Raw genomic sequence first — 25,836 nt, 5'->3', positions numbered from 1 at the left:
TTCAATCCTAGCCGACACCGGGAGATTTTCTGAGGCGAAAAATCTCTGGGATCACGCCTTCCATCGCATGAGGAAGTAAAGCCGTTGGCGCCGGTCCGTTAATAAACGGGTCGTGAGTTAGAGTACTGGGTGTGGAGTCGCCTCCCTGGGCGTCGGTGATTGGCCACAAAAGTGGCGGAACTAGACTGACGGCAAATAGGCGAGAATAAAAAAAAAATTGACTAAAAGTTACACTGTGAGTTCTGAGTGTTTGATTCCATTATCAATGCTTGAAATAAAGGCATGATAGCAATCGTGAGGACGAATTGTGATCGAAAACGGATCATTTTTCAAAACTTCTTTCCTAACAGTACCTAATAAATCTCGATAAAACTTTCTGAACATCATCAGAAGAAGTTGTCTGAATTGTTCAATAATAAAGCAATCTCGCCTATAAAAAAAAATAAAAATAAAGTGAATGAATATCTTATGCCCAATCTTATATGATATTTTCAGAGTTGGTCTTCCTTCCTTTTCAAGTTAAACACATTGGACTAAGCTATGATAACAATTTTACTCTCAAAGGATATGTTGACTCTTAGCAACTGAAATTTTTTACTTGATTTCGAAGATAAATTGTTATTTAGCATAAAAAATCCTTTCACGTCATTTGCGTTGTCCAATTGTGATCAAATAGCTCACTAAAGAAATTATCTAAACTCCTTCAACCATTTTTCAAAACCGTAACCAACATTGCTCAGTTTCTGGTGGTCATCCAGGACAGCCACATTGTGTCGACCACAAACCCAATCTAAATGATAATAATCGCTGGAAGCTTCACCACCGTCGTCAGCTTTCAGGCAGCGCACTACTTGAGTCCCTTTTTGCAAGAGCTTTCAACCAGCGATGTTGCAACAACGGGCAAAGACCGTCTCTACTGGCAGCTGAGACGATGCATCCTCGTCACCACACTTCATCGCGGTGATCAAGGTGGAAATCAAAGGAAGCATTTAATTTCCTTTGATAGCTCTGAACTGATTGCTTTCAGGCTTAGCGTAGACTGCAGTGTATGTTTTGTGTTGCAGAATAGAAACGACTTGCGTGTTATGGCGTGTTACGTGTTGTGATGCTAAATTTAACCCAAATGTTTTTATGATTCAAAAAAAAAATACTAAATTTACATTTTCATAAAGGTGTCCAAAATAAAATTCCGGTTACAAAAATCACTTTATGATTACTTTAGCTTCGGGCCGATTCTAACCCTGATAGTAATCGAATCGGAGAAGCTAAACCGCAGACAGGTTGGCAGGTTCGTCACTTTGCGGTTTGATGTCCGCTCCTTTCTACCCGAAGCTTGAGCACTGACTAAATAGAATTTATTCTATTGACACCGCAGATTGCTGTAGCCAGCTCAAAAATTGATATTTACTTGGGCCGTGAGGCGTGCAAAATGGTTCTCTGCTGTTACTGACTAGGCGGTAACGCTTCAGTGGAAGAAACGCTGGCAAAGTCATGCGGTGCGACCGTGCGTACTGACTGACCGCACCCGATCCGACCGAAGTAGCTGAAAATGAAAGTTATATGGGTTTTATTTTCACCACAATCCTGCGGCCGGGTGGGCAGCTGCTCTGCCCCACTGCCTCACTAATTCCTCGTGATAGCTGATAGCCGAGCGAAACATAAAGAAGATAAGTCCCTAGTAAAACCCATTGACGCAGACGACAGATCGGAATCGAGCGGTATATTTTGTCCGAGATTATCCCTTAAAATTCTATATCGACCCAATTTTTACCGCACGCTCAGGTGGTAGCAACCCGGGGTAGGCTAGGGCGAGCGACAATAGCAGCAGCACTGGACACGCCAATCCGGGTAGAAGACTTTTTGAAGCAATAATAGAAATTTCATCCAGGTTTCGAAAAAGGTTTGTGGCTTATTTAAGCTGCCGAATTTCCGCTGTTGGATGGGGAAACAAATATTGGAGGGAGACGTAGGTTCAGCAATCTAACGAAAACCGTTATTCATTCCTATTATTGTGAAATTCACGAGAAACTGTTGAATGGGCACTATTTTTACTTATCTTGAAGTGGAACAGAAAGGATTATCCGATTATAATGATGAGAAAAGCCGGGCTGTACTGCTAGATTGATCAATCAAATTTTGTTTTCAGCTAATTTATGAATTGTCCTATGTTTAATTATACTTAATCTATGAATCCGTAGATACGTGACTTTTTTATTTCTCGGTTCTGCAACCTAATAATCATCATGCGTTGCCTTTTGCTTGTCGTTCAACGGAGACGCATGGTGATTTATCACTTACAACAAAGTGACTCTAAATAAATCGACGAATAATAGGATTTTATTAAACATTAAAACTATTTAGAATCGCAATCTTTTATTCCTCCAAAACTTGATTACAAAGACCACGTAAATTCCGGAATCCGCGTAAAAAAACCAGCGTTAATTCTGCATTCCGAGTCAAGGGAAACTGAAATCCGCGCAAAAAAAAAAATACCGCGTAAATTCCGGAATCCGCTTAAAAAAAAAAACCCCTAAATTCCGGAATCCGCGTAAAAAGAAACCCGCGCAAAAAACGCGTAAAAGCGACCTTAGTGTAGTTGATACAAATTTATTTTCTCTCTTCAAAAGAGAATTATCGCAAAGTAAATATGTTGTGTCCCTTTCGGAGAAGCAAGCTTTCCATTCATTATCAATCAATCAATCATTAATTACCATTCAAGTGTTGCGGTAACGCTAATCGATCTGCGACGTGTAACAATGTCCTCTTCCGTCGCACAAATATAGAATTAGTCGTAAACCCTGTAAGGCATACGGAGCGAATATAATCAAGAAATGCAATCAATTATGTTCCATTTTGATCCCGCACCTCGCGGTTTACTAATTACATTATAATTTGTGACGCTTTCTGCCGGTTTTGCCCCGTAATTTATCAATCATACAACCGAAAATAATTGTATCCCGACTCGGTACTGTCCATTCTAATTTCTGAGATTCTTTGGAGTGAATTTTACTAAATACTACAGCTGCGTAGACATGATTTATGGACTGAATATTTCCGAGAACAGTTGAGTGCTGCGAAATTACTCCATCTGCTCGAACAGTCCTAGGACAGACTGTCCGATAAATTGGCTCAAACCTCCGAACGGTCTAATTGTTTTTCTTTTTGTTCTCCTGCTTCGACTTTCCACTCTCTGGCCACAATCCGATAGGCGCCGGAGAAACAAAGAAAAACTTTCCCCAGCTAGCAGTAAGCGTATCCGTGTGTTTGTGCTTTACAGCAAACCAACACCGGATGCTACGCACAGCTGTACTGACCTTTGTGAATTGTTTCAACGTTCCGCAGCATCCGTCCCTCACCACCCGATGGAACCATTTTCCCACTGGCCCAGTTTCACAGGCTTTCGCCACGCTGTCGGTGAGATAAATTATCGCAGCACAGCCGGTCGATAGCAATCTCTCCTACTCGTAAATCATTTCATTAGTGATTGTGGCTCCTTGAACATTCTACACTCACTTGTGGCTTTGTCTAACAAGTTGTTGGTACCACACTGAGCATAGCCGTGATACGCAGTCCTTTTGTGCGCGCGGTTGGTTGCTGGTTTTGCTAGGATCCTCCTTCGGCAAATGCATTTGACGTGGTTTGTGGGAAGGCAAGTACGATACGATACGAGAGCGTGCGGCTTGAACAGTCAGACTGGCCTTTTTTATGCTGTATTACTAAGCCGTCGCATTCCATCGCGGTGCTACCGGACAGGATGGAGTTATTATTTTTCCCCTCGAATGCCTTCTGCCGCCAGGTAAGCTTTTTTTTATTTCAATGAATTCTGACGAGGGTTGACATCAAGAGCGAACGGTGGTTTAATCGTAAGCCCATAGCAGAGCCAAAAAGCAAAAGCTTTATGGATATTGTTTTTTACTTCTTCTGACAGAGGAGAATTTTTTTCAAGTCTTCAATCTATGAGACTTTCTGCATAATTGACAAACTTAGAAGCATCGACAGGATAGAAGCTTCACAATAAACCCTAATAAACGGTAAAAAAACTGGCTATGGTTTGGCTTAATTCCACCGCTGCTGAGAACAGAGAAATAATTCAGGAAATTGCATTGTGGCTACACAAAACACAACAAACAACAACATCACAGCTACCGTGTTTAATTATCATCGGCGCTTGGTATTTTTTTTCCTCTCCTATTTTACTTGCTCTGTGAACATTTTTCCAACAATAGGTCAACAGATCAACATCATCACTAGCTGCCGTGAGACCTCGCAATTGTTCGATTAAGTTCGATTAGTACGAACAATCCGCTGAACGCGAATGAATTTGTTGTCTCTTTTGTTCCATCTCTATTATCCGTAACCGACTCGACGGATGCTATCGCGGGGGCTGGCAGGTTTGGGTGAGGCTTTCGGTTCACTTTTAAATGTAAACAGGACCCGCGGTACAGTGGTAGAAAAGCACGTACCTGTTGTATGTGGAACGCAAAGATTATTTCGGTTGATTATGCATTGGGTGGAGGGAAAGCGGGTAACAATGGAAGCTTGTTTTTTGCTTACAATGCAGATGATTCAATATCAATGTAATACTGTTGAACAAATACCTTTATTTAATTCGTGAATAGGAATCCAATAACTGAGCATTATACTATTCACTGTATTCTTTTCATTACAGTAATAGGAAGGAGGATTTATTTTTTCAGTTGAAAATTCAAGCTCAGGGCTTTGTTTTGGTATGGGTGATTCTTATCAACACGAAAAATACATAGTATTTTATTACAGGTCGAAAATTAAATTAGAATTAAGCATGAACAATTATTGTTGTAACATAATACCGTTCAAAAATATAACGAGTTTGTATACTTGAAATTTCAAAGAAAAAAAAGTTGAAAAGCCTTTCCATTGTACTGAAAACATTGCATTCTCATTTCAAACAATCTCAAGAAGGTTTCTAATTTTGAGCAAACATCACAGTTACGTAACGGTTTCAACTACCCCGCTCCCCCCATGTAACAATAAGTAACGCAGACTTAACCCCCCTCCCCCCCTTCATGCGTTACGTAATTTGTGTACGACGCCTAAAACTGTCTGAATTTTGAAAAAAGAAAAAAAATTGAGCTCGAGATTCTATACTGTGAAAAACACAGAGTTTTAAAACAAAAAGTGATTTAAAAACCAGTCATCTCAGATTGAGGAAGTAAAGCCGTTGGCGCCGGTCCGTTAATAAACGGGTCGTGAGTTAGGGTCCTGGGTGTGGAGTCGGTCTCCCTGGGCGTCGGTGATTGACCACAACAGTGGCGGAACTAGAACGACGGAAAATAAGCGAGAATAAAAAATAAATCTCAGATTTTGACGTAGAACTACGTCTCTCAGGATGTCCCGCTACATAGGGATGTAAAAAGAAAATCGAAAAACGGAAATTTGCTGAAAAATGCAATTTGGTTTCTCAAATGAAAAAAGAAGATATCTGGCAAACTGTTTCAAATTGATTGAATACTTCGACTAATTTTCTCCAAAAATAATGAATTAGTTCATCTCTAAAAATTGCCTATAACCATAAACAATATTGGGGTGTCAATTCAATTCAAATGGCCGCGTACCGATAACTCGTTCCACAAGTACAATTTCGAAACATGATGTTGGAAAAACTTGAAGTCCTTAGGTAATGATACAAGTTTGTAGAGAAAACAATACTCAAACTCTTATACCTAAAGTGTGAGATATTCAGCCTTCGCGGTTCTCCGCGAATTTTGACTGAATATTTCACTGAATGTGGGCTCTCACGCTTCAGGCATAAGAGGCAGAGTATTGCACTATTCGACAAATTTCCAGTACTACTTAAGGACTACAAGTTTGTCATACATCGTTTCTCTCAATTGTATTTGTGAAACGAGCTATCGGCACGCGACGAAAAAGTATCCCAAAATTGAATATGCAACCTGGACCATGAATAAAAGAAAACAAGGCTTTCGTCGACTTGAATTTGGACTTGGAGCTGGACTTGGACTTGCACTTGGACTTGGACTTGGATTTGGACTTGGACTTGGACTTGGACTTGGACTTGGACTTGGACTTGGACTTGGACTTGGACTTGGACTTGGACTTGGACTTGGACTTGGACTCGGACTTGGACTTGGACTTGGACTTGGACTTGGACATGGACTTGGACTTGGAGTTGGACTTTGACTTGGACTTGGACTTGGACTTGGACTTGGACTTGGACTTGGACTTGGACTTGGACTTGGACTTGGACTTGGACTTGGACTTGGACTTGGACTTGGACTTGGACTTGGACTTGGACTTGGACTTGGACTTGGACTTGGACTTGGACTTGGACTTGGACTTGGACTTGGACTTGGACTTGGACTTGGACTTGGACTTGGACTTGGACTTGGACTTGGACTTGGACTTGGACTTGGACTTGGACTTGGACTTGGACTTGGACTTGGACTTGGACTTGGACTTGGACTTGGACGTGGACTTGGACTTGGACTTGGACTTGGACTTGGACTTGGACTTGGACTTGGACTTGGACTTGGACTTGGACTTGGACTTGGACTTGGACTTGGACTTGGACTTGGACTTGGACTTGGACTTGGACTTGGACTTGGACTTGGACTTGGACTTGGACTTGGACTTGGACTTGGACTTGGACTTGGACTTGGACTTGGACTTGGACTTGGACTTGGACTTGGACTTGGACTTGGACTTGGACTTGGACTTGGACTTGGACTTGGACTTGGACTTGGACTTGGACTTGGACTTGGACTTGGACTTGGACTTGGACTTGGACTTGGACTTGGACTTGGACTTGGACTTGGACTTGAACTTGGACTTGGACTTGGACTTGGACTTGGACTTGGACTTGTACTTGGACTTGGACTTGGATTTGAACTCTGACTTTGAATTTGATTTTGATTTTGTTGTTGACTTTGATTGTGGCTTTGATTGTAAATTTGACTTGGATTTGGACTTAAACATCAACTTGAACATCAATTTGATGTTGAATATCAATTTAAATTTCCACTTGAACATTAACTTGAACTTGACCTTAATCTTGAAATTGAACATTCGTGCATCGACTTGAACTTGACGATCAAGTTGAACTTGAACATCAGCTTAAACTCGATCATAATCTTATACATCATCTCGAACATTAATTTGAAGTTGAACTTGAGCATCAAGTTGAACTCGAACATCAACTCGAACTTAAACTTGAGCATGAACTTGAATATAAATTTGAATTTAAACGTCAAATCATCACTAGTAGTCGACTTCCGATAAGCTTAGGATTTTTGAGGCCTTAAATGGAACCGATAAAATTTTATTCTGGCTCTGTTTTATCAAGTTCCAACTTTTCCATATAACGATGAACCACTGTAATACTCATAGCCACGAAACAATATCTAGTGCAGATGCGACTCAATCACTATCGATAGTTTCTAGAATTCTTCAATAGATGGCAATACACAAACAGTTGCGCTCACTGGTGTTATTTATTCGCAGAAATTAGCGGTGGTGTTCCATTGAAAGAAAATTTTGAACTAAATTTGGGAGAAAGTATCATGTTTTGATTCGCTTTCGAGTCGATGGACACTAGGTCGAGAGTGGCCGCTGCGTGCGAACAGCCCGATGTGATTATCGTGATTATTATTCTTGGTGAACAGGCGAAATATCGGCAGTGACCAGAAGGGTTAAGTCTGCTCCTGCTTCGGGCACCATAGATTTAATTTTAATTTTATTTTAATTTTATTCAATAATTTATCTGACAGTATGTAGTCTTAATAAATAAAAAAAAATAGTGTCAAGTTTACAAAATATTCGAAATTTTCAGCTTATTCACAAACTTGCGGGATGGTTCGCCAAACTCAAACAAATCTTCTATGCTTGAGAAGCTCCTGATTGCAGCGGTTAAAGGCTCGTTAAATCCAAACGACGTCCGATGGAATGCGGTTTGTAGTAGGCCAGTTGAACGTAAGGAACGTTGAGAAGCACGGAAGTTTAGCTGGAACAAGAGCGTTGGCGAATCTATTTCGCCATTCAATATTTTGGCAACAGATGCAGCTTGCTGGATTTTGCGACGTCGTTCGAGCGTGTCGAGGCCAAGTAATCGACAGCGGTCAGGATACGAAGGAAGATTTTCCGGATCACGCCAGGGAAGGTCACGTAATGCCAGTCGGACAAATCTCTTCTGAACACGTTCGATCCGTAGACACCAAGTTAACTGATGAGGGTACCAGATCGAGCTACAATTTTCAAGAAGTGGTCGTACTAGAGAGCAGTATAAGGCTTTGAAGCAGTGAGGGTCTTTGAAGTCACGGCCAATTTTTGCAATGAATCCCAGCTGTCGACTCGCTTTTGAAATTAAGATGGCATGATGTAGGTGGAATGTGAGTTTAGAGTCGAGCAGAATACCAAGGTCGCAAACACGGTCTACTCTTCTCAGCTCAAATCCATCAATGCGGTATCCGAATATGATCGGATTTAAAATGCGGTGGAATGTCATTACCTCACATTTTCCAATACTAATTATCAGCCAGTTATTATGGCACCACTCGACGAATATATTCAGCAAATGCTGCAAACGACGACAATCGTCGATTGTACGAACTACCAGATAAAGCTTTAGATCATCCGCATATACCAACCTACAGACAACACCAACTAACCGTAGCATTGCATCATTGAGGAATATAGCGAAAAGCAGAGGCCCCAAATTACTACCTTGCGGAACTCTCGATTTATTAGTGAATTGCGACGAGACACAAGAACGAAGTTTCACACGCAGTATCCTTCCACATAAATACGAACTCAACCATTCCACAAGTGAACGCGAAGCTCCAAGCCGTGACATTTTACGCAAAAGTATGTTATGGTCAATACGATCGAATGCTGCCTTCAAATCAGTGTAGATGGCATCAACTTGCGCTTTTTGTTCGATATGTGCAATGCACATCGAAGTAAATTCCAGTAAGTTACTATGAACTGAGCGGTCCGGCATGAAACCATGTTGCGCGGTAGAGATGTGATTCTTAGTGGAATGGAGTATTACGTTACTAACAATATACTCGAACAACTCAGAACCAGCTGAGAGACTAGTTATGCCTCGATAATTTCTGACATTTTTACGATCACCAGATTTTAGAATTGGGAGCATAAAAGATTGTTTCCATATCTCGGGGAATTTCCGTTACTCGAACAACTTGTTGAAAATGCAGCGAAGTGGGTTTACTAGCGCATTAGCACAACGGCTTAAAACTATAGCGGGGATGCCATCGGGCCCCGGAGTATAAGATCGCTTAAGTTTCTTTGCGGCATCCATTATCAAGTCAGTGGTAATTTCAAATGTTGTCAAATCAATCAAATCGGCCGGAACATCAGCCGCCGCAATATCCGCCTCGGCATCGGAGGCAACTCTATCAGCAAACACTGATGCGAAAAAAGTTGCAAAAAGCTCACACGATTCCGATTCTGAAGTCGCGTCTAAGTCATCCAAGCGAACATTTACAGGCACCGATGAACATTTTCGTTTGGAGTTGACAAAATTCCAAAATCCTTTGGGGTTTCTCCTAAGGTCTGTCTGTACACGTAAGACGTAGGATTTGTATAATTCTCTGTTAAGACGGCGGTATTCGTCACTGGTGCTTTTGAAATTATGTCTCGCTACCTGCGTTTTCAAACGGCGAAATTTACGCTGGGCATTGTTTCGAAGCCGTTTTAATTCATACAATCGACGCGTGCTCCAAGCAGAGATGTTGGGACGCTTCGCTAGCGGTACATTTGCATTCAACCACTGACCAATTATATCGCAAAAGCTAGCTAGTGGAGCTAGCTACTGAGTCAACTCGCCTCGGAAAGAATCCAACGGAAATCAGGGTGGCCACTTTTTGACTAGCATCGGTAGATGCTAACCCTACCCTGAAAACAGCCAAACTCAACCCACTAGTACCCAAGCCATCCTTTAGACGGGCTTTGGTAAAATCTTTTTGAATCTTCATAAACATGTTTCAAGTGTTTAACTAAGATTTATAGTAAGTTCACTGGAGCCCATCTAAAGGCGGTTTTGGGTCCTAGAGGGTTGAGGTTGGTCAGCATTCCCCCTGGGTATACTCCAGAAACCGGACGTTTGCTTCAGGTGCATAAAGTCTGGTGCAGGCCACGTACGGTTGCCAAGCTGAACGAAGTGTTCTACTGCAGTCGTTACGCTCCGTCACGTTGGTCTATCGAAAGATTCGTTCAGATGGTCGACCTCGTAACCATGGAGCTGACGGGCCTAACACCGTTGATGGTGGCGAGTGACTCCAACACTCAACAGCCAGTGGAGAAGTCGCTCTTCAAACCAAAGGTGTCAGATCCTGTTGGAAGCTTTGGCAAAGTTCAACTCAGATCTGTCCAACGTTGGAACCAAAAGTACGTAATGTTCTGTAGCCCAGGACTGATCTTGAACTGGAGGGTAGATGATACATAAATAGCGAACATCAGGTGGTTTGCTATAGTGTAGACCTCAACTTCAACTGTCAGCGGGTGGAATACATCGCATTCCGATACTGAGGAATTTGGAGAGGCAATAAAAAAAGAGCTCTGCCTGAGTGCTGACTAAGTAGTTACCACACTACCGCGGGCGTGTTACGCCATCATGGCTACGATTCGCAAGCTACGAAATGAAAAGTCACCGGTATACTGGTGGATGGCCACGCACTGCATTCGCAAGGTCGAGGACTGGATGCACTCCAGGAAATTGTAGTCAGCACACCAAAGGAGGGAGAATACAGTTGAGTATAGCCACAAATCAGAGCAACAGGTGGAGGTCAGAGTCGAAGATTACAACGTAACCTCAAAGCGATCTTTGAAGGTCTTGGAGGTTTGGTTGACGATAAGCTCACGTTTAAGAGCCATGTGAAATATATCTGAAGAGGGCCTCAACAGCTATTGCAGCACTATCTCGAATGATGTCCAATAGCTCAGCGGTGTATGGAAGCAAGCGGAAACTTCTTGCCAGCGAGCGTGGTTTCGTCTACACTTAGGCATGGTGAACCAATGTAGTCCAAAGCGCTAGGTACGCTAGGCGACGCAAGACCCGGACATCTGGAGTACGGTTTGTTCAGCCGCCTCTTAGATAGTCCTGGAGCTATAATATGGTGGCAGGTCAACCATCAACACAAAAGTGGTAGCTAACTGCCAGTCTCCAGGTGGTTAGCTATGAGGTATAAAAATAAGGAGGGTGCAAGTTTTGTTACTTTTTGTGAATAACTTTTTTGTCTCATGTGCCCAGGTTTGAAAATCTAGAAGCACATGCTAAAATTGCATCTTTAGCCATTTTAAATTTTGGTACCGATGTCCGAGCTCTAGATATTATACCGGTTCCAGAATGTCCATATTTGTTGGTGTTCGGCTTTTTCAAAATGTTTTCCTGAAATCAGAATTATTGTCCAACGTCAACCTCGATAACTCGAGTACATACTGTAGTCACTGTGTTAGAGGTCCGAAAAGATAGCTCTAACAAATGTAACTGCATTCAATGTTTCGTAGATAACACTGGACAACACACGTTTTGCACTAGAGCTCGAACTGAGAAAAAAAGAATATAATTTTTCTACCAATTTCAATGAATTATTGTGCCCCTAGGCGCCTCTGAAGTGCGTCAAAAGGTCGCAAAATTCGACTTAGGGCTTATGGCATTAAAATTCACGGTTCTGGTTAAAAAGCTATATTCTTTGATTTTTTTCAGCTTGAGCTCTAGAACATTTTCATTCTTGTCGACAAGTGTAATCTTATTACTTTAATGTGTTATGGGATAGAATGCAATTTTCCTTATTACATTTTTTTCTCTAAAAACAAAGCTTTTCTAAGAATATAGCTTCTCTAAATCTTGCTTGGAGAATGCATTCCAAAACCAGTTTGGTAAGGGAATATAAAACATGAAATTACGTTGATATGTTCCCAATAATGGCTCCGTGATGGTTTTTTTGAATCTTGAAACAGACGATTTTAAAATAGGATTGAATAATTTTCATTTACTAGTATGGCCAAAACCGATGCTTTTATAAATGATATGATCTTAAAATAACATTAATTTAGTTTCTTCAGTATTGAAATGGGTGGTCATAGGTGCTAATCTCGCTAGTATTATACGTTTCGTTGACAAATGTTCTAGGCAAAGAAGAGATTCTCAAGTCTATCCTTACATTTTTTCTTTCATACTAAATGCTACAATAACTAAAGAGCTTGTTTTTGACAAACAGCTAACTCACGTAGTCACTAGACCGAAAAATTGCCATGAGCCAAAAAATCGCCAGGAATAAAATTCACTGCATTCACCTTCTGAATTTCATGGCGACCTCTTTTTTGAACAAGCATCACCAGTATAGAAATAAATTGCTTTTGGCTACGCAAAAGTTGATCTCAATCAAGTAATTGTATACCTTTCCAAAACATCTCTACAAAAGCTGGCAATAACTTGTAATCAAAAAAAAAAAAACTCCTATATTGTTTTAGATATTTTTCCACAATCAGTAAGCCTGTTAGGACAGATACTCAAGTTTGTCTGGGATGTAGCCCCGCAGACTACATTGTGTGCGTGTTCACAGACATAAGACGGTTCCACATGGTCTCTTGGGAGCGACGCAAAGTGTTTCACCTAATAAACTTCCCAAGCGGCGCATTCAAATTTGTTTCGCATTTCAATAAACGATTTGAACCATGATATGCGACACATAAATTACAAACGGCGGAAAACAAACAGCACTTCGTCGTTCAGAAATAGTCCTTTTGACGTATACGCTAACTAATAAACATTCAACCACATGCACGCGTGACACCGATCGCGCGCCCCCTTGACATGAGACGAAACGAATCCCTCACGCTTAAGCCCATTAATATTTATGAGGTAATGAAAGTTGACGACTCAATTTTCCTCTTTAGATGTCGCACTTTGTTCTTCTTTTTTTCTCTCAGTAACAAGCCGCGTGCTACGAAGGAAAGCGAAAACTGTGCCCTTCGCGGTGTGGGACATCACAGCGATGAGAGAGCGTTGTGATTATGTCCTCCTGTGAATCAATCGGTGAAGGTTAAAACGGAGACCCGGCTTAGGATGAAAGTGTCTGGTGTGTCATCTGATTACCGAACATTAGTAACCAACCTACGGGGAGGTGCTTGTTTTTCTTCAATCCAAAATGGCGCCTGAAATTTTGAAATTTTCTGAAAACATACTTAGCAAGCTCGACCGCTTCTTTGAAAAGAGATAAGTTTTCTAATCTATTCGATATCGCCCTGAAGTCAATTTATTGAGAAGGTGGATTCAAATCCCCCATAGAAAGTTTGTATTTCGAAGAACGCCGATCGATTTGCGGTCCTTGACGAAGTTTATCTTTTCGTCTCTCTAGTTTCAGAAAATGAAAGCTATGACTGACGTAGGAACGTCCGCTGAGATAAGTTTATTTGAATGACTTTTAAATTACAGGGTAATTTTAGACTGCTGAACTTGATGTTTGCTTTAGCCATCAAATCTAGTATTAATTGTGATAAATTCTAGAAATGGAATACTATTTGCGACTTGTCATGGAAAGATACGGAAGCGAAATCTATAATTAACTAACAAGCAGCCAGAACTTCTGTTGCGAATTGTTTTTTTTTGGAGTAAAGATATTTGTGTGACATTTTTTTGACACGTTTGACTTTGACTATTAATTTTCTCGGGTCCTGTTATCTGGTTTTGAAATAATAATTTAATTTAACGGCAGATATGTTTTTCATTATTTCTTTTGATCAAATATAACTTTTTACTGTCATTGTATTGCCAATTGAGTTGTGTATTATTTCGAAAAACCTTTCCAACATTTACTCTTTTCCCGTCGTACCGATATGTGATGTTCTTGAATGTGCTCATAAATCCGTGTTATATTTTCACTTTTCTTTTAAACAACTCAATACTCATCTATTTCCAAACCAGTAAAACCTAACCAACCTGTAACGAAGCACTGTATTTTTTGATTACTCCCAAACACTCGAATACTGTATCAGTCTAACAACTCCTGTACCGTTCTAGCATCGGTTGTCCACGTCACGTCGTTCATCACCGGCCTAACTGATCCCTTCTGAACCATCCATCCTTTTCTCTTGCAGTTCGGGAAACTGAAAGCTGAACAACCGCTGCCAAGTAAAAGAGAGAAAAAGAGAGAAAGAGAGTGAAGCGGAGCGGAAACAAAGCTCTAAAATCGAGAGAGAGAGAGAGAAAGCGAAATAAAACCTGCACACGCACTAGCGTGCACACACTATTTAGGGGGTCCTAGTTTGCAATTAACAAATCCCGTTTCGGCCTAGACCCGTTGTCGTGGGGCACTCCGGTTCACCTATCGTGTGGCTCGGAACTGCATCCGAACTGCAGCCGTAGAACATGAACCATGGCAAAACTGCGTCATTACAGGTGTTGTTGCGTTTCAGTTTCATAGGGTTACCATTAAAAAAAATTCACACAAACACTTAGTATCATACTCATACACACTCACTAACGTGCTAGTTTACAACTTGCAAATTTTGAATTGAAAAAAAAAAAAAAAACTCACTGCAGACATATGTTTGTTGCTTTAACTTTTTTTTGTTTGGTTCAGATGCGCGTTCTGGTTATGAGAAAAGCTTTTTCTTTCGTTTTTTTTATCGTTGTTTTTTCACTGTACATTTCTATATAGCTCTAGCATTGCGGCATGGATGCCATCAGCGCAGCAAGAAAATGTTTGTTTTTTATTTTTCTAGTTTGCGGTTACATGATTTGTTGATTTATTGCTTTTTTGTTACGCTGGTGAAAGTGTCAGCTGCAGCCTAATACTTTTGCTGAGCTGAAACGAAAACAAAACTTTCGTACGTGTGTGTGTGTTTGTGCCTTCACAGTTTTGTGCTTGAGTTGCCAAACGTGCCAAGCAAGGAGAGTCAGCTCTGGACACAGCTTCTTGGATGTGCACCTTTTATGCATGCTTAGCTTTAAGGGTTTGGTGTTTGATTCGCTTCGTTTAATGCAGCTGTTTTTTTGCTTAGATTGCCAATCATATTTGGACTGCTGTTTTGCTTTTGAATTTGAAATGTTAATAGCAGCAGCAGACGTCTTAGGCAAGTTTTAGACAATAATTTTGTTCTTTAGAAAAAATATGAGACAAAATTTTTCTACAATTTATATTTTTTTGAATGGACAAAATTATTACACTGGTCGACAAAAGCGAAAAAAAAAACGGTCCTAAAGCTAGAACTGGAAAAAATATAGCTATTTGACCACTCCTGTTGTGCATTCTGGTGCCCTTAGTCATTTCGAGAACGCTTCCACCCACTCCAACGCGAACGCTAGCCGTGCGCCTTCTTCCCTTGTTGCATCAATGGAGACGCCAAATAACCATTGCACGCCGTTCTAGGGAACGAGCTTGGGCGAAAATTTAAATCTTAAGCTCGATAGTAATATTCCAGTGAAAACCTTTCTTCAACAATATTGTGAAATAGGATAGAGCGCACATTTTTCTGTAATCACAAATTAGGTGTCCCAAATTTTAGATGAAATCCACCATCTAATTTTCTTAACTTTGCAAAAAGAATTAAACGATGCTCTGCAATGTTGTAGTCTCGTCAATTTTGCGTAATTTTATAATTGAAAAAAGTTTTTTTTATCCCTCAAAACAACCGATTTGGAACTATTTCCACTAGTTGACAAAAGAGATAAAAAATGGGCCTAAAGTTCAAAATAAAAAAAATGGATTATTATAGTTATAGCCTGTGAATTTTGGTACCTTTCAATGTGCACTTTATCATATTGCACAACTTCGTAGTAGAAAGTTTTTTCCTAGAATATAACTCTCGAGCCCAAATTTCCCCATAAACAACGCCCCCCTAAAACGCTGTCGAATGATTAACCTAGCGTCTCCACCGATTCAACAGTAGAAGGAGGCGTACGGTTATCATTCACGTTGGAGTGGGTGGAACCCTCTGACGCGTTTTCGAAATGACCGGAGCCGCTCTTTGTCCACGTAATTTTACAAAGAAAAACTGAAAAAAGTCGGTTTTTGTGATTCAAGTAGTGATTGAACATAATAAATGTCTACAAAGGACTGAAAATATTAATTTCAGCCCAAAACTAATTAGACCAGGAAAGTCATGAATGAAGAGAATCTTAACAAAATTCAGCCAAAAAAGGTTGTGAAAATAATCGCTCGAAGAAATCAAATAAGAAACCAAAATGATAAAGGATTCAACAGTTAGTTCAATATGGCATACAGAAGCTTCTATAGAAGCTGAGAAGATAACATCTTTCTGAAAAATAGAAAAGATTCAAAACAAAACAAAAGCACCAAATCTAACTCAAAATATATTTAAACGCTCTTAGAAGCAAATCGGCTGAAGCTATTTTAAATAGAAAGTTAAAAAATAATTTCAATTACAGTTCAACAAGTTCCAGGAAAACAAGAAAGGATAATCCAAATCATTGAGCGTCAGAAAAAGATCGAAAGCTACTATCAAAAATTTATCTTAAATTAATCTCAATGAACTATAAAACGTTTCTTAGAGGAAGAAATAAAGCTTACAGTAGTTTATTCTGAAAAACATCCCGGAATTTCGGAAAAAGTCGAGAAGAAAATAATCTTAAACATGTTTAACTTTAAGTGATCAACTCTAAACAGTCACCGAAGGTAAGAAAAAAATCGAAAATGAGAGGAATATGGTTGAAAAGGACACGTAAGCGGGACCGGGCAACAAAAGTTTTTGCTATTACTTAATAATATAAAGAAAGAGCCACAAGCTTTGTTGTCTGATCTCTTTTACGTGTCCTTATCAATCATAGTTGTATTCTGAAGCTCCCACGTTAGCACTATCCAAAAAGTTCAACTGAAAATAACCAAAAGTGTCAAAAAGAACAGAACAATTGAAACGGTCAGAGTTCAGTCTGAAATACTTAAAACATTAAGCTGAAGGAAAAAATAAACCAAATCAAATATGGACTAGATCTGGCTGAAAGTTGTTTTTCAATAAGTCTCAAAAAACTTAACGGGGTACCCTACTCTGGAAAGTTGAAAAATACGAAATTTTCGTGATATTTTTTTCGGATGTTCAGAGACAGATAAAGTGTTCGGGTATTTATGCAATCGATTAAGGTATTATATTCGAGTGATTATTGGTGTTATTGGATTGTGGTAAGTTTTTCTCAGCATCTTTTGAACTGATTTGGCTGAAATTCATTCTAATTTGAAAAGAAAACCATGTGAAACACCTCCACAACAAAGGAGCAGCTTAAAAATTGATTTCAAGTTAGTATCCAATAACTAGAAGAAGTAACTCTCAACCAATAAAATACCAAACTTGAGAAAAATCAAAGTAAATTTAGAATGCATAAAAACTCTCGGAAATGTAGTTTGAAACATCTGAAAATATTTGGAAAGGCTTGAAAGAATAAAAAGAATGAATTTAAAAGGCCAACAAGATGGAAATAATAATGAAAACGCTTTAGTTAAATTGAATAAGTAAAAATGAATTTTGATCAAAATTTAGTTAAAAAGGCTAACAAATGCTCCTTGAGTACAAAAGAAAAAAAACTCGTGTAAAATAATAAAAAAAATCCTCCACAAAACGGATGGAGCAAAATTTTGAATTTTTCAAATTAAGTGAAATTGCTTGAGAACGCTCCTGGAATCCAAAAAAAAAAAAAACTAAAACAAAGCAAATGATCTTAAATTTGGCTCAAGTTACTTCAGTGGTTCTAACGAAAGAAAAAGGAAAGAATTTGCCTCAAACTCTTGAAAGGTTTTTAACATGTGCTCAACATGTCTGAAAAATCTTTAAAAAAAGAATACATTGATCGAAATTTTTCTTCACGTTTGACTGTAATTACATCATATATAACTACAAGTTTAATTTTTTCGTGAGAATTGTATTTTCTCACTTTAAGGGTGTTAGTTGAAATAATTTTTGTCTTATTTATTCAAAAACAATAAATTATTTATGTATAAGAAAACAAAAAGAATTTTTTTTGCCTCGATTTCACTGGTCCCAGAAATAATTGAAAGATTATAACTATTCAACCATTCCTATAAATTTTGGTGCTTCTTGCCATTACCGAAACGCGCCAACTTACGTGTGAATGTCGTTTATAAATTGCTCGCCGGGTTCGTCGCTTTAACGTTTTGTTTACGAGGAAACTCTTTTAAGTCTCTGAAAAAACTGTGATGGCTAGGGACACCAAAATTCACAGGAATGGTTGAATAGCTATAAACTTTCATTTATTTCCGGTTTGAGCTTTTGGAGTGAACCTGTGTTGACCAGTGTTACATACAGTAAATAAAATTGAAGGCTGTATATAAACGAGTCCGATTTGCATTTCCCGAGCCGAATGATAGCTATTTTTTATTTTTATAGCCAGAACGGTTTGGTTAATCGGTATAATTTCTTTAACAAAATAGTAATAATTTTTTTCCCATAGAAAAAATTTGTACTGTTAAAAATAATTGAAAACCGGGGGATGAAAAAAGCATTTTTTTCAAGAAAACACAAAAATATAACTATTATTAAAATATCTCAAAACACTCATCTTCAAGGAATTTGAATATTTTCTTACGAGAATTACGCACTGTAAGCTAATCGAAAATAGTTGACTGAATTTCAAACAATTTCTTTTCATTTTTTTTTACAGAGTACATATTTTTGGAAGGATATACCTATTATTTATAATTTTGTCGAAGACACTATACACTATTCTGGTTTTAAAAATATTTGTATTAATAACACTGTGTTGCAAACGAAAAAAGGTAGGAACTTTTGAAGTGACCTAATGTGGGTTGTAGGTCTTGGTTATTTTTTAACCGATCATTTATATTTTGACCGTTCTGGCAAGTTGGAAAAAAGAACTTTCGAAACATAAAAATATGTCTATAGAGTTCACCTATATGTAATGAATAGTTTTAAAATAAATAAGATGGTTTATGTTATTTTCCAAATTTTCACTCATTTTTGTAATCAAGGACCTTCAAATGCTGTAGAATTTGGAAAGTTATTTTTAGTGCCAAACGGAAACAACAGGTGTTGTTACGAAAATCTGTTATAATTTGGTTGAGAAGTGAATAACACTTTTTGTTTTCAAATTCTATAGCAATTAAAGCTCGTCTATAACAAAACAGTGTGAAAAATTGCGAAAAGAGTTGGAAAAATTTGAAAAAAAAATCATCTTATTTTATTTAAACCTATTCATCACATATAGATAAACTCTATAGACATACTTATATGTGTCGAAAGTTCTATTTTTCGCCTTTCCCAAACGGCCATAGTATAAAGAATCGGTTTTTTTTTTAGACTGCTTGAATATTGAAAATCAGTTGATAAATGACTGAGTTAAAAATAATTACATGTTATGAGGTCCAAAAAGTTGTATTTTGACCATAACTTCAGATTTCGGGGGTGTTTGGAAAATTTCTAGTACGAGCGAATGTTACACTCACAAAACCTATAACCTAACTAGGTCACTTCAAAAGTTCTAAATCGCTGTAGCAGAGTGTAAGAGATACTCGGTGCTGGAGATAATCCAAAAGCTTGAAGTCCCGGGTTTTGTGCTGACATAAATCGAAATTTCTTTTAAATTATGAAAAAAAAATATTAGAAATTTATTTAAAAAGGAAAACTTGAAATTACTTTTTGTGAATTAATACACAAACTTTGCAAAAATACACAGTTTTGTGATCTGGTCATCTTTTTATTACCAAGTATTATTAAACAGTTAGTATTAGTAAGTCATTTTTTTAAATTGTCCATAGAAAAATCTTCATTCTCTGAAATTTTCATTTTGAATGCAACCATAGGTATCCATAGGTAAAATACAATTGCTATGTGTTTATTTCATGAAATATATAGGCTAGGACTGTGATACTCTATTTGAACGTTTTTTAAACTTCAGTAAAGTTTCTCGGTGTGATTCGTATTGATTGCTAACATCAGCCTCGGTAACTCGAGTGCTACTTACTATAGTCACCAGGTTAAGCGAAGCGTTGGTTTTGGTAAACACAACTGAAGTTACAGTTTGTGAATAATCTGAACGAATGGAGAACAGATTCTATTGGGAAAGAGTGAGACAGAATACCATTCTCATCGCCTTATATCAAATAGCGGTGCTGTAGTAACACAATCTTTCTTATCCAAAACCATTTTTGTTATTTCACATAGGTATCTCATGCGATATCTTGTAACAGCCCGAAAAGCTCCGTACATTTCAGGTTTTACCTAAACATTACCATGGTTTTGTTTACATATGGCCAAGAATGGATTAGTGTGCTGTAGTAAGTTGTGCCTGATGCTGGAAATAAAATTTGTTACAGAAATGGACAAACTTAAACTCTATGGAAAAAACTTGCAAATTACCTGAACGTTAGACTGTATAGTAAACTTGGAAAAGTATAATTAGTTCCACTATTAATAGTAAAATATGCATACTTATTGGCTACAGTTTGTAATAACTTTGTCGAATATTATCAGCAGTTGCGATAGGAGACTTCTAAATAGGAGTAATTTAAGATATTGTTTCACAAATATCAATTTTTATTCTCTTATGGCCAAAACTGGTGCTATGGCTAGGACCGGTGCTTCTACCCTACTCGGTTAGAAAAGATAGTTTTTTCCATTTATGTAAATTGACAAGTGATAAGAAAAAAAAATATACGAAAACTCGTATCTTTCCAAAATTTTAAGGGATACAAATTTTGTTTTTTCTACAAAGTTTCTCAATATTTCAATATCGCAATTTTGTCGAAAACTGCAAAGCGCTAACGTGTGAGCAAACAAATTGACGTTAAAGCGCCACCTTTGCGGCCAAATTGCAAACTAAACTATGTATCAAACTGAATCTCTTATTACACCGAGAAACTCTGCTGAAATCGATTAGGTAAAGTATCAGAGTCCTGGCCTATGTTTTCCACACAATAAACATATAGCACTTGCATTTTTACTTCATGTAACAATACAATAGTAGTGTTCATGTGTACTTGTATTCAAATTGATATATCACAAAAGTTCAAAAAGCGCATATGTCAAAACCTAACCTAACCAACCTTTCATACACGACAGTAAAGGACGAAATTAATTTATTAAAAATAATTTGGGTGAACTTATGGCATTATGACAAAAAAGTGAAATTCAGACATATTTTACAGAAATCGCAGAAAATTCAAGAGACAGAAATTTTGTATCTTTTACTTAGTGTGATAAAATTAATTGATCTATTACTTTGTCAAAGACGCAAAGCTCTAGCGTGTAAGACAAACAACTAAACACCACAGTGTCAAGATAAAAGACAAAAAAATGCCAACTAATTTAAGCATTCAAATTGGAGTCCTAGCTATGCCAAGAAACTTTGTGGAAGTTTGGAAACCAGTTGGATGAATTTTGAGAACGCTAATAATTTCGTTCCGCTGGATTTCATTCTTGGCCTAGTGTGTAATTCAGTAAGTACAAATCGGACTCGATTATCCGGAGTATCGAAATAAAATTTACTCCGGATAATCGAGTTTCCCGGATAATCGAATCACAAAAAATCATTCAAATTTGCAAACAACGAACCTAAAATAATCGTTTTTTTGTTATTTAAGTGGAGAAAACAGCTGAAGTTCTCAAAAAGAAATTATTTAACCATTGATTGATTTCACTTTTCTCGGACATGTCCCAAATATGCCGAAAGGGACAGAAATGATAACAAATATCCCAAAATGGATAGAAAAGGTAAAATTCTAAAAAAAAAATTAGAAACAAACAGAAAAATAAAATTATTCCGAATAATTGAATCCCGGATAATCCGAGCTGTATTAGGGAATGCAAAAGGAATCAATAGCCCGAGATACACTGATTTTTTTCATATTTTTGCCTAGTTTTTTAGTAGAATACTGCTATGTGCTTTCTGGCTCTGAAAATATTCGTAATCATCTATACCATTTGTACTAGAACCTTTTTCAAAATTGAAAGATGAAGCACAAAACGACATCTTTAGCTCATAGGAACATCTGTTTGATTCTACCAAATCAAAAAAGAAATTGAAACATAGCATTAAAGTTGGGAAATTTTTAACGGAATTGCTCCATTACGGAGTGCGAAGTTGGTAGTTAGTGTTGCTTCTGAGCGTTGAAGTCACCGTTTTTTTATGAAAAAACCATTCAAAGTTTCAAAAAAACAAAAGAACGAAAAGTAAAATGAAAATCTCTTAATACAAAATCAAATAAATTTTGTTTCGTTCACCGTTGAGTTGTGTAATGATATTGTTTGTTTTTGGTTTTCTTGAATAAAAAGACGCCATAAAAATAATAAATCTAAACAAAAAACTGTAAATCAATCGGCTTATAGTATTTTAGTATAAAATGGAGGTATCTAATTCGAATATTTTTATACTCCATACACCTTATAATAAACATATTTCGCATAAGTGAAGAACACATATACGGTCTTTGCTGTCTATTCCAAAGCAAAAAAAAAAAATAACTTTCGGAGTATTCAGTACCAAACTTTCAAATGAGGCTATTTCAATAATCCAGAGTAGAAACTGGCGCTTATCAAGGTCCTATCCTGGTTTACAAGATAAAGATTGAACTCCCGTGCATGCCTTAATTGGCAATGATAGGTAAAGAGTTTTAAAATTAATTCTAAAGTTCACGAAATCAGTGGTATATATAAATTAGGATAACACAACCTCTCTTATTCGTCTTCATATATTTTTTATTTTCCGTTTTTTGTATTTTTTCTGCCGCAAAATTTTGAATTTTTTTTCAATCATTCCCAAAGTCAAACCATAAAAAGTACTCAATTTTTTTTTCTCTGTAAAATGAGGAACAAAAAAATATTACGTTTTATCAAGGTAAAACTCACGATAACTAGAATAATGTTATGTCGAGGTATCGTTATATCGAAGTGAAACTGTTGTTTGATTGAGTAGCAGTCAATATAATGCCAAAAAGTATGATAGATCACAATGGATGGTGGCAGGGGATAATGTGGTATGATGACAAATTTAGTAAAGTTGGAAAGAATTAAATCAAGCATAAGAGAACGTTTTATAAAGTGTGTCGGATTTAAACTAAACAGAGAGTAAGAAAATCATATTTAGATCTCAAAAATGATTCTTAATTGCTATAAATTATTTTATTTATGTTATTGGATTAATAAGAATATTTGTCTATCTGCAGAGTAGATATTGCAATTCAAATACCAAACAGAAAACAGTCTGTTTTGTTCTAATCCTCGTTTCGTTCAAAAGTTTTGTATGATTCGTTAACAAGTTGTTACCCTTGTTTGAAAAATCTGTTGAATATTTGTTTCATGAATGAAATATGGTCAGGAATTAACCAAACCGAATTGAGTGCTTTTTCAAAACTTAAGTTTTTAACACTGCGAAATTTGAAGCGTGCTGATGAAATAACTGATATCAAGTTCAGTGTACATCATCAACTCTAGAAGCTGTCTCCAGAAGTTGACTCTCCCAAGGGGCCCAAAGCACAGCATTTGCTAAACCTTACACCAAAAACTAGACTAGCACCAAACAACCGTCGTCTGCTTTGGCACGGATAAGAACTGATTACGTTGTTTTCTTCTTCTTCTTCTCCTTTTCTCTTAATTTTCTCACATTTCTCTTTCTGTCTCTTCGCTATCACACATCTCGCAATATCTGCTTCTGAACATGGCGTGTGCGCGTTCACCGTTTGCCTAGTCTCGACTCTTCTCGCAAGCGAAAAGTTCACTTACTGAAACTTCACAGACACAGTTTGGCCACCAGTTACACCAAGTAAATAACTGTTTTACAGGGAACATTGCAAGTTCCGCCCAAAAAAAAAAAAAAAAGACAAACCGCCTTGTGCTAGATCCGTTTGATGAAGTTCCAACAAGTCAGCCATCAATCCCATCCACACTGTGTTATCAAAGTACACGTCCACATGTTTTGTATATACATATACTAAGCTAGTTGCTGCCTGCTGGCACTAAATCACCTAATCCTAATCACCACAGTGAAGTTCTGGATTGCATTGTTTCCGGGTTTAAGTGCCGTCTCTAGTTGCATCCTTTGTTCAAAACACTACCAAACAAACCCAAAAAAAAAAAAACAGCAGAGTCTTGAACAGTGACTACAGATTGGTCGACTTTCACTACATTGAAATACATTAAAGCTCACCTAAGCCAATCCAGTTCAAAGTTAACCCTCTGCAGTCTGTAAAGGTAAACCAAAAGGGAACCCTATTCTGTCCAAATGACCCTGTTGCTTGCATGCCCACAAATGCCAATGTTAGTTTAGTGTACACCCGGTAACACCCACCCGATTAGTTTGTTCACTAGTTTTCTATTAGGATTCCGTGAATCACATACCGCACTCCTGTAGGTTTTTTTTAATAGAATTATAACTAGAAAGTCGATCCGCTTCTTTTCCTGTTGCGTTTGCTGTGTAGAAACTTGATCAGCGCTTCGCATGCCACGCTCTGAACTCGTACACTCACCAGTTTAGTTATGCTTTCGTCTTCTCCAATCCGTCTGCTTGCAGGACCATGACGGCAATATGCTTCGTCTGCAATCTGCCTATAATGTCTCACCAAGTGGGACTGGTCTGGCAGGGAGGCAATGGCTGGGACGATCTCGTCCGAGAGCAGGTTGGTAATTTTTTCACCGGTTTCTCGTTATGTTTTTAATATTTTTCATTTTCAACCCGGATTAGGTCGAAGAATCCACCGTTCGACAGCGGCTTGGCGGACGCAGGGACTCGGCAGCTCAGATCAGCGGTGCGTCACCTCCTAGTACTTCTCCACCGCCTGGTAAGGCTTTTTTGGACGACGTCTCAAACTAAGTGAAGTTGATAATTGAAGCTTTTTTCTTTTTATTTTCACAGGGGCCCAACGCCGTCGCCGCAGTTCACTTGCCCAGCTGACCGATATTCTGCGCGAATGGAGCGGTGGTGGTTCGAAACGTCAGAAAGCGCCGCTCAATCGGCGCGAGACACTAGCGGATCTTGCTCGAAGCTTGCCGTGGAGCAAAGCAAATACCGGTGATAATAATACCACCATCACCGGTCACGCTCCTCCGTTGCGTAAAAGACGCGAGTCGAGTGCCGATTCCGGCGTAAAAAGTTTATCCTATCGGAAGGATTCTTACGTGTCGGACTTTCGAGAGTACCGAGAGCGCGAGAGGGAACGCGATCGCGAGCAAGAGCGTCAGCGTGAGCGAGAACGCGAACGAGAGCGTGAGCGGGAACGTGAGCGTGAACGCGAACGGGAACGCGAACGAGAACGAGAGCGAGATCGTGAGGAATATACTGGCGCCGATGGATATCGAAATGTAAATGATTAGTTCAGATTTTTATTAGGTTAACACTAAATTTTTTTATATTTTAGGGCTCTCGTCGCAATTCGAATGATTCGAACCGGGACCGTTCTTCCCGCCGGGACTCCATGATCGGAGGATCTGCTACACCACCGCCCCCGAAAGTTGTAGGAGTGCAACGTAAACCGCAAGGCCGCAAAGATTCGCTAGTAGTGATGGAGATGCCCAACTTTCGGCAAGAGCAGCGCCCCTCCACCAGTTCTACGGCTTCCGACTCCGGTCCCCTATACGTAGCGATCGCCCAAATGGATTCCGCCTGTCAGTCCATCATGCCCCCGACCATTATAATGAGCTCAGTAACGCCCCCGGCCACCAGTCCCACCGCACAGAAGGGTCGTCGCGATTCGACGACCCAGTGCGGCACGAAAATTTCCCGACGTGATTCCCGTGTAAGTCCTGAACGTGCCCAGCGGCTTTTGAAGCTGCAAAGACAAGTAAATGTCCCCAACCAAACTCTGTAGTGTCCGATCAACACCCCATCCAATGAATATG

At 38.6% G+C, this 25,836-nt stretch overlaps 1 protein-coding gene across 11 annotated transcripts in view; it reads left to right on the top strand.

Annotated features, from left to right (window-relative positions):
• The window catches only part of LOC129732875 (uncharacterized), a 446,464-nt gene that overhangs the window by 145,077 nt on the left and 275,551 nt on the right, over positions 1 to 25,836 (top strand). For 7 of the 11 annotated variants that reach the window (XM_055694241.1, XM_055694246.1, XM_055694240.1 and 4 more), the window contains 6 exons: positions 14,116 to 14,416; positions 23,690 to 23,764; positions 24,512 to 24,617; positions 24,683 to 24,779; positions 24,854 to 25,299; positions 25,356 to 25,778. In XM_055694241.1, coding sequence (XP_055550216.1) covers positions 14,394 to 14,416; positions 23,690 to 23,764; positions 24,512 to 24,617; positions 24,683 to 24,779; positions 24,854 to 25,299; positions 25,356 to 25,778 — 1,170 coding nt within the window. In that variant the 5' untranslated portion in view covers positions 14,116 to 14,393. Of the gene's footprint in view, positions 1 to 14,115; positions 14,417 to 23,689; positions 23,765 to 23,985; positions 24,193 to 24,511; positions 24,618 to 24,682; positions 24,780 to 24,853; positions 25,300 to 25,355; positions 25,779 to 25,836 lie in introns of all 11 variants that reach the window. The other 4 variants (XM_055694248.1, XM_055694242.1, XM_055694245.1 and 1 more) reach the window with 4 other exon arrangements.

This window comes from Wyeomyia smithii, chromosome 3 (genome assembly GCF_029784165.1).
Source record: "Wyeomyia smithii strain HCP4-BCI-WySm-NY-G18 chromosome 3, ASM2978416v1, whole genome shotgun sequence".
Taxonomy (NCBI): Eukaryota; Metazoa; Arthropoda; class Insecta; order Diptera; family Culicidae; genus Wyeomyia; species Wyeomyia smithii.
This window is presented reverse-complemented; position numbering and strand designations above follow the sequence as displayed.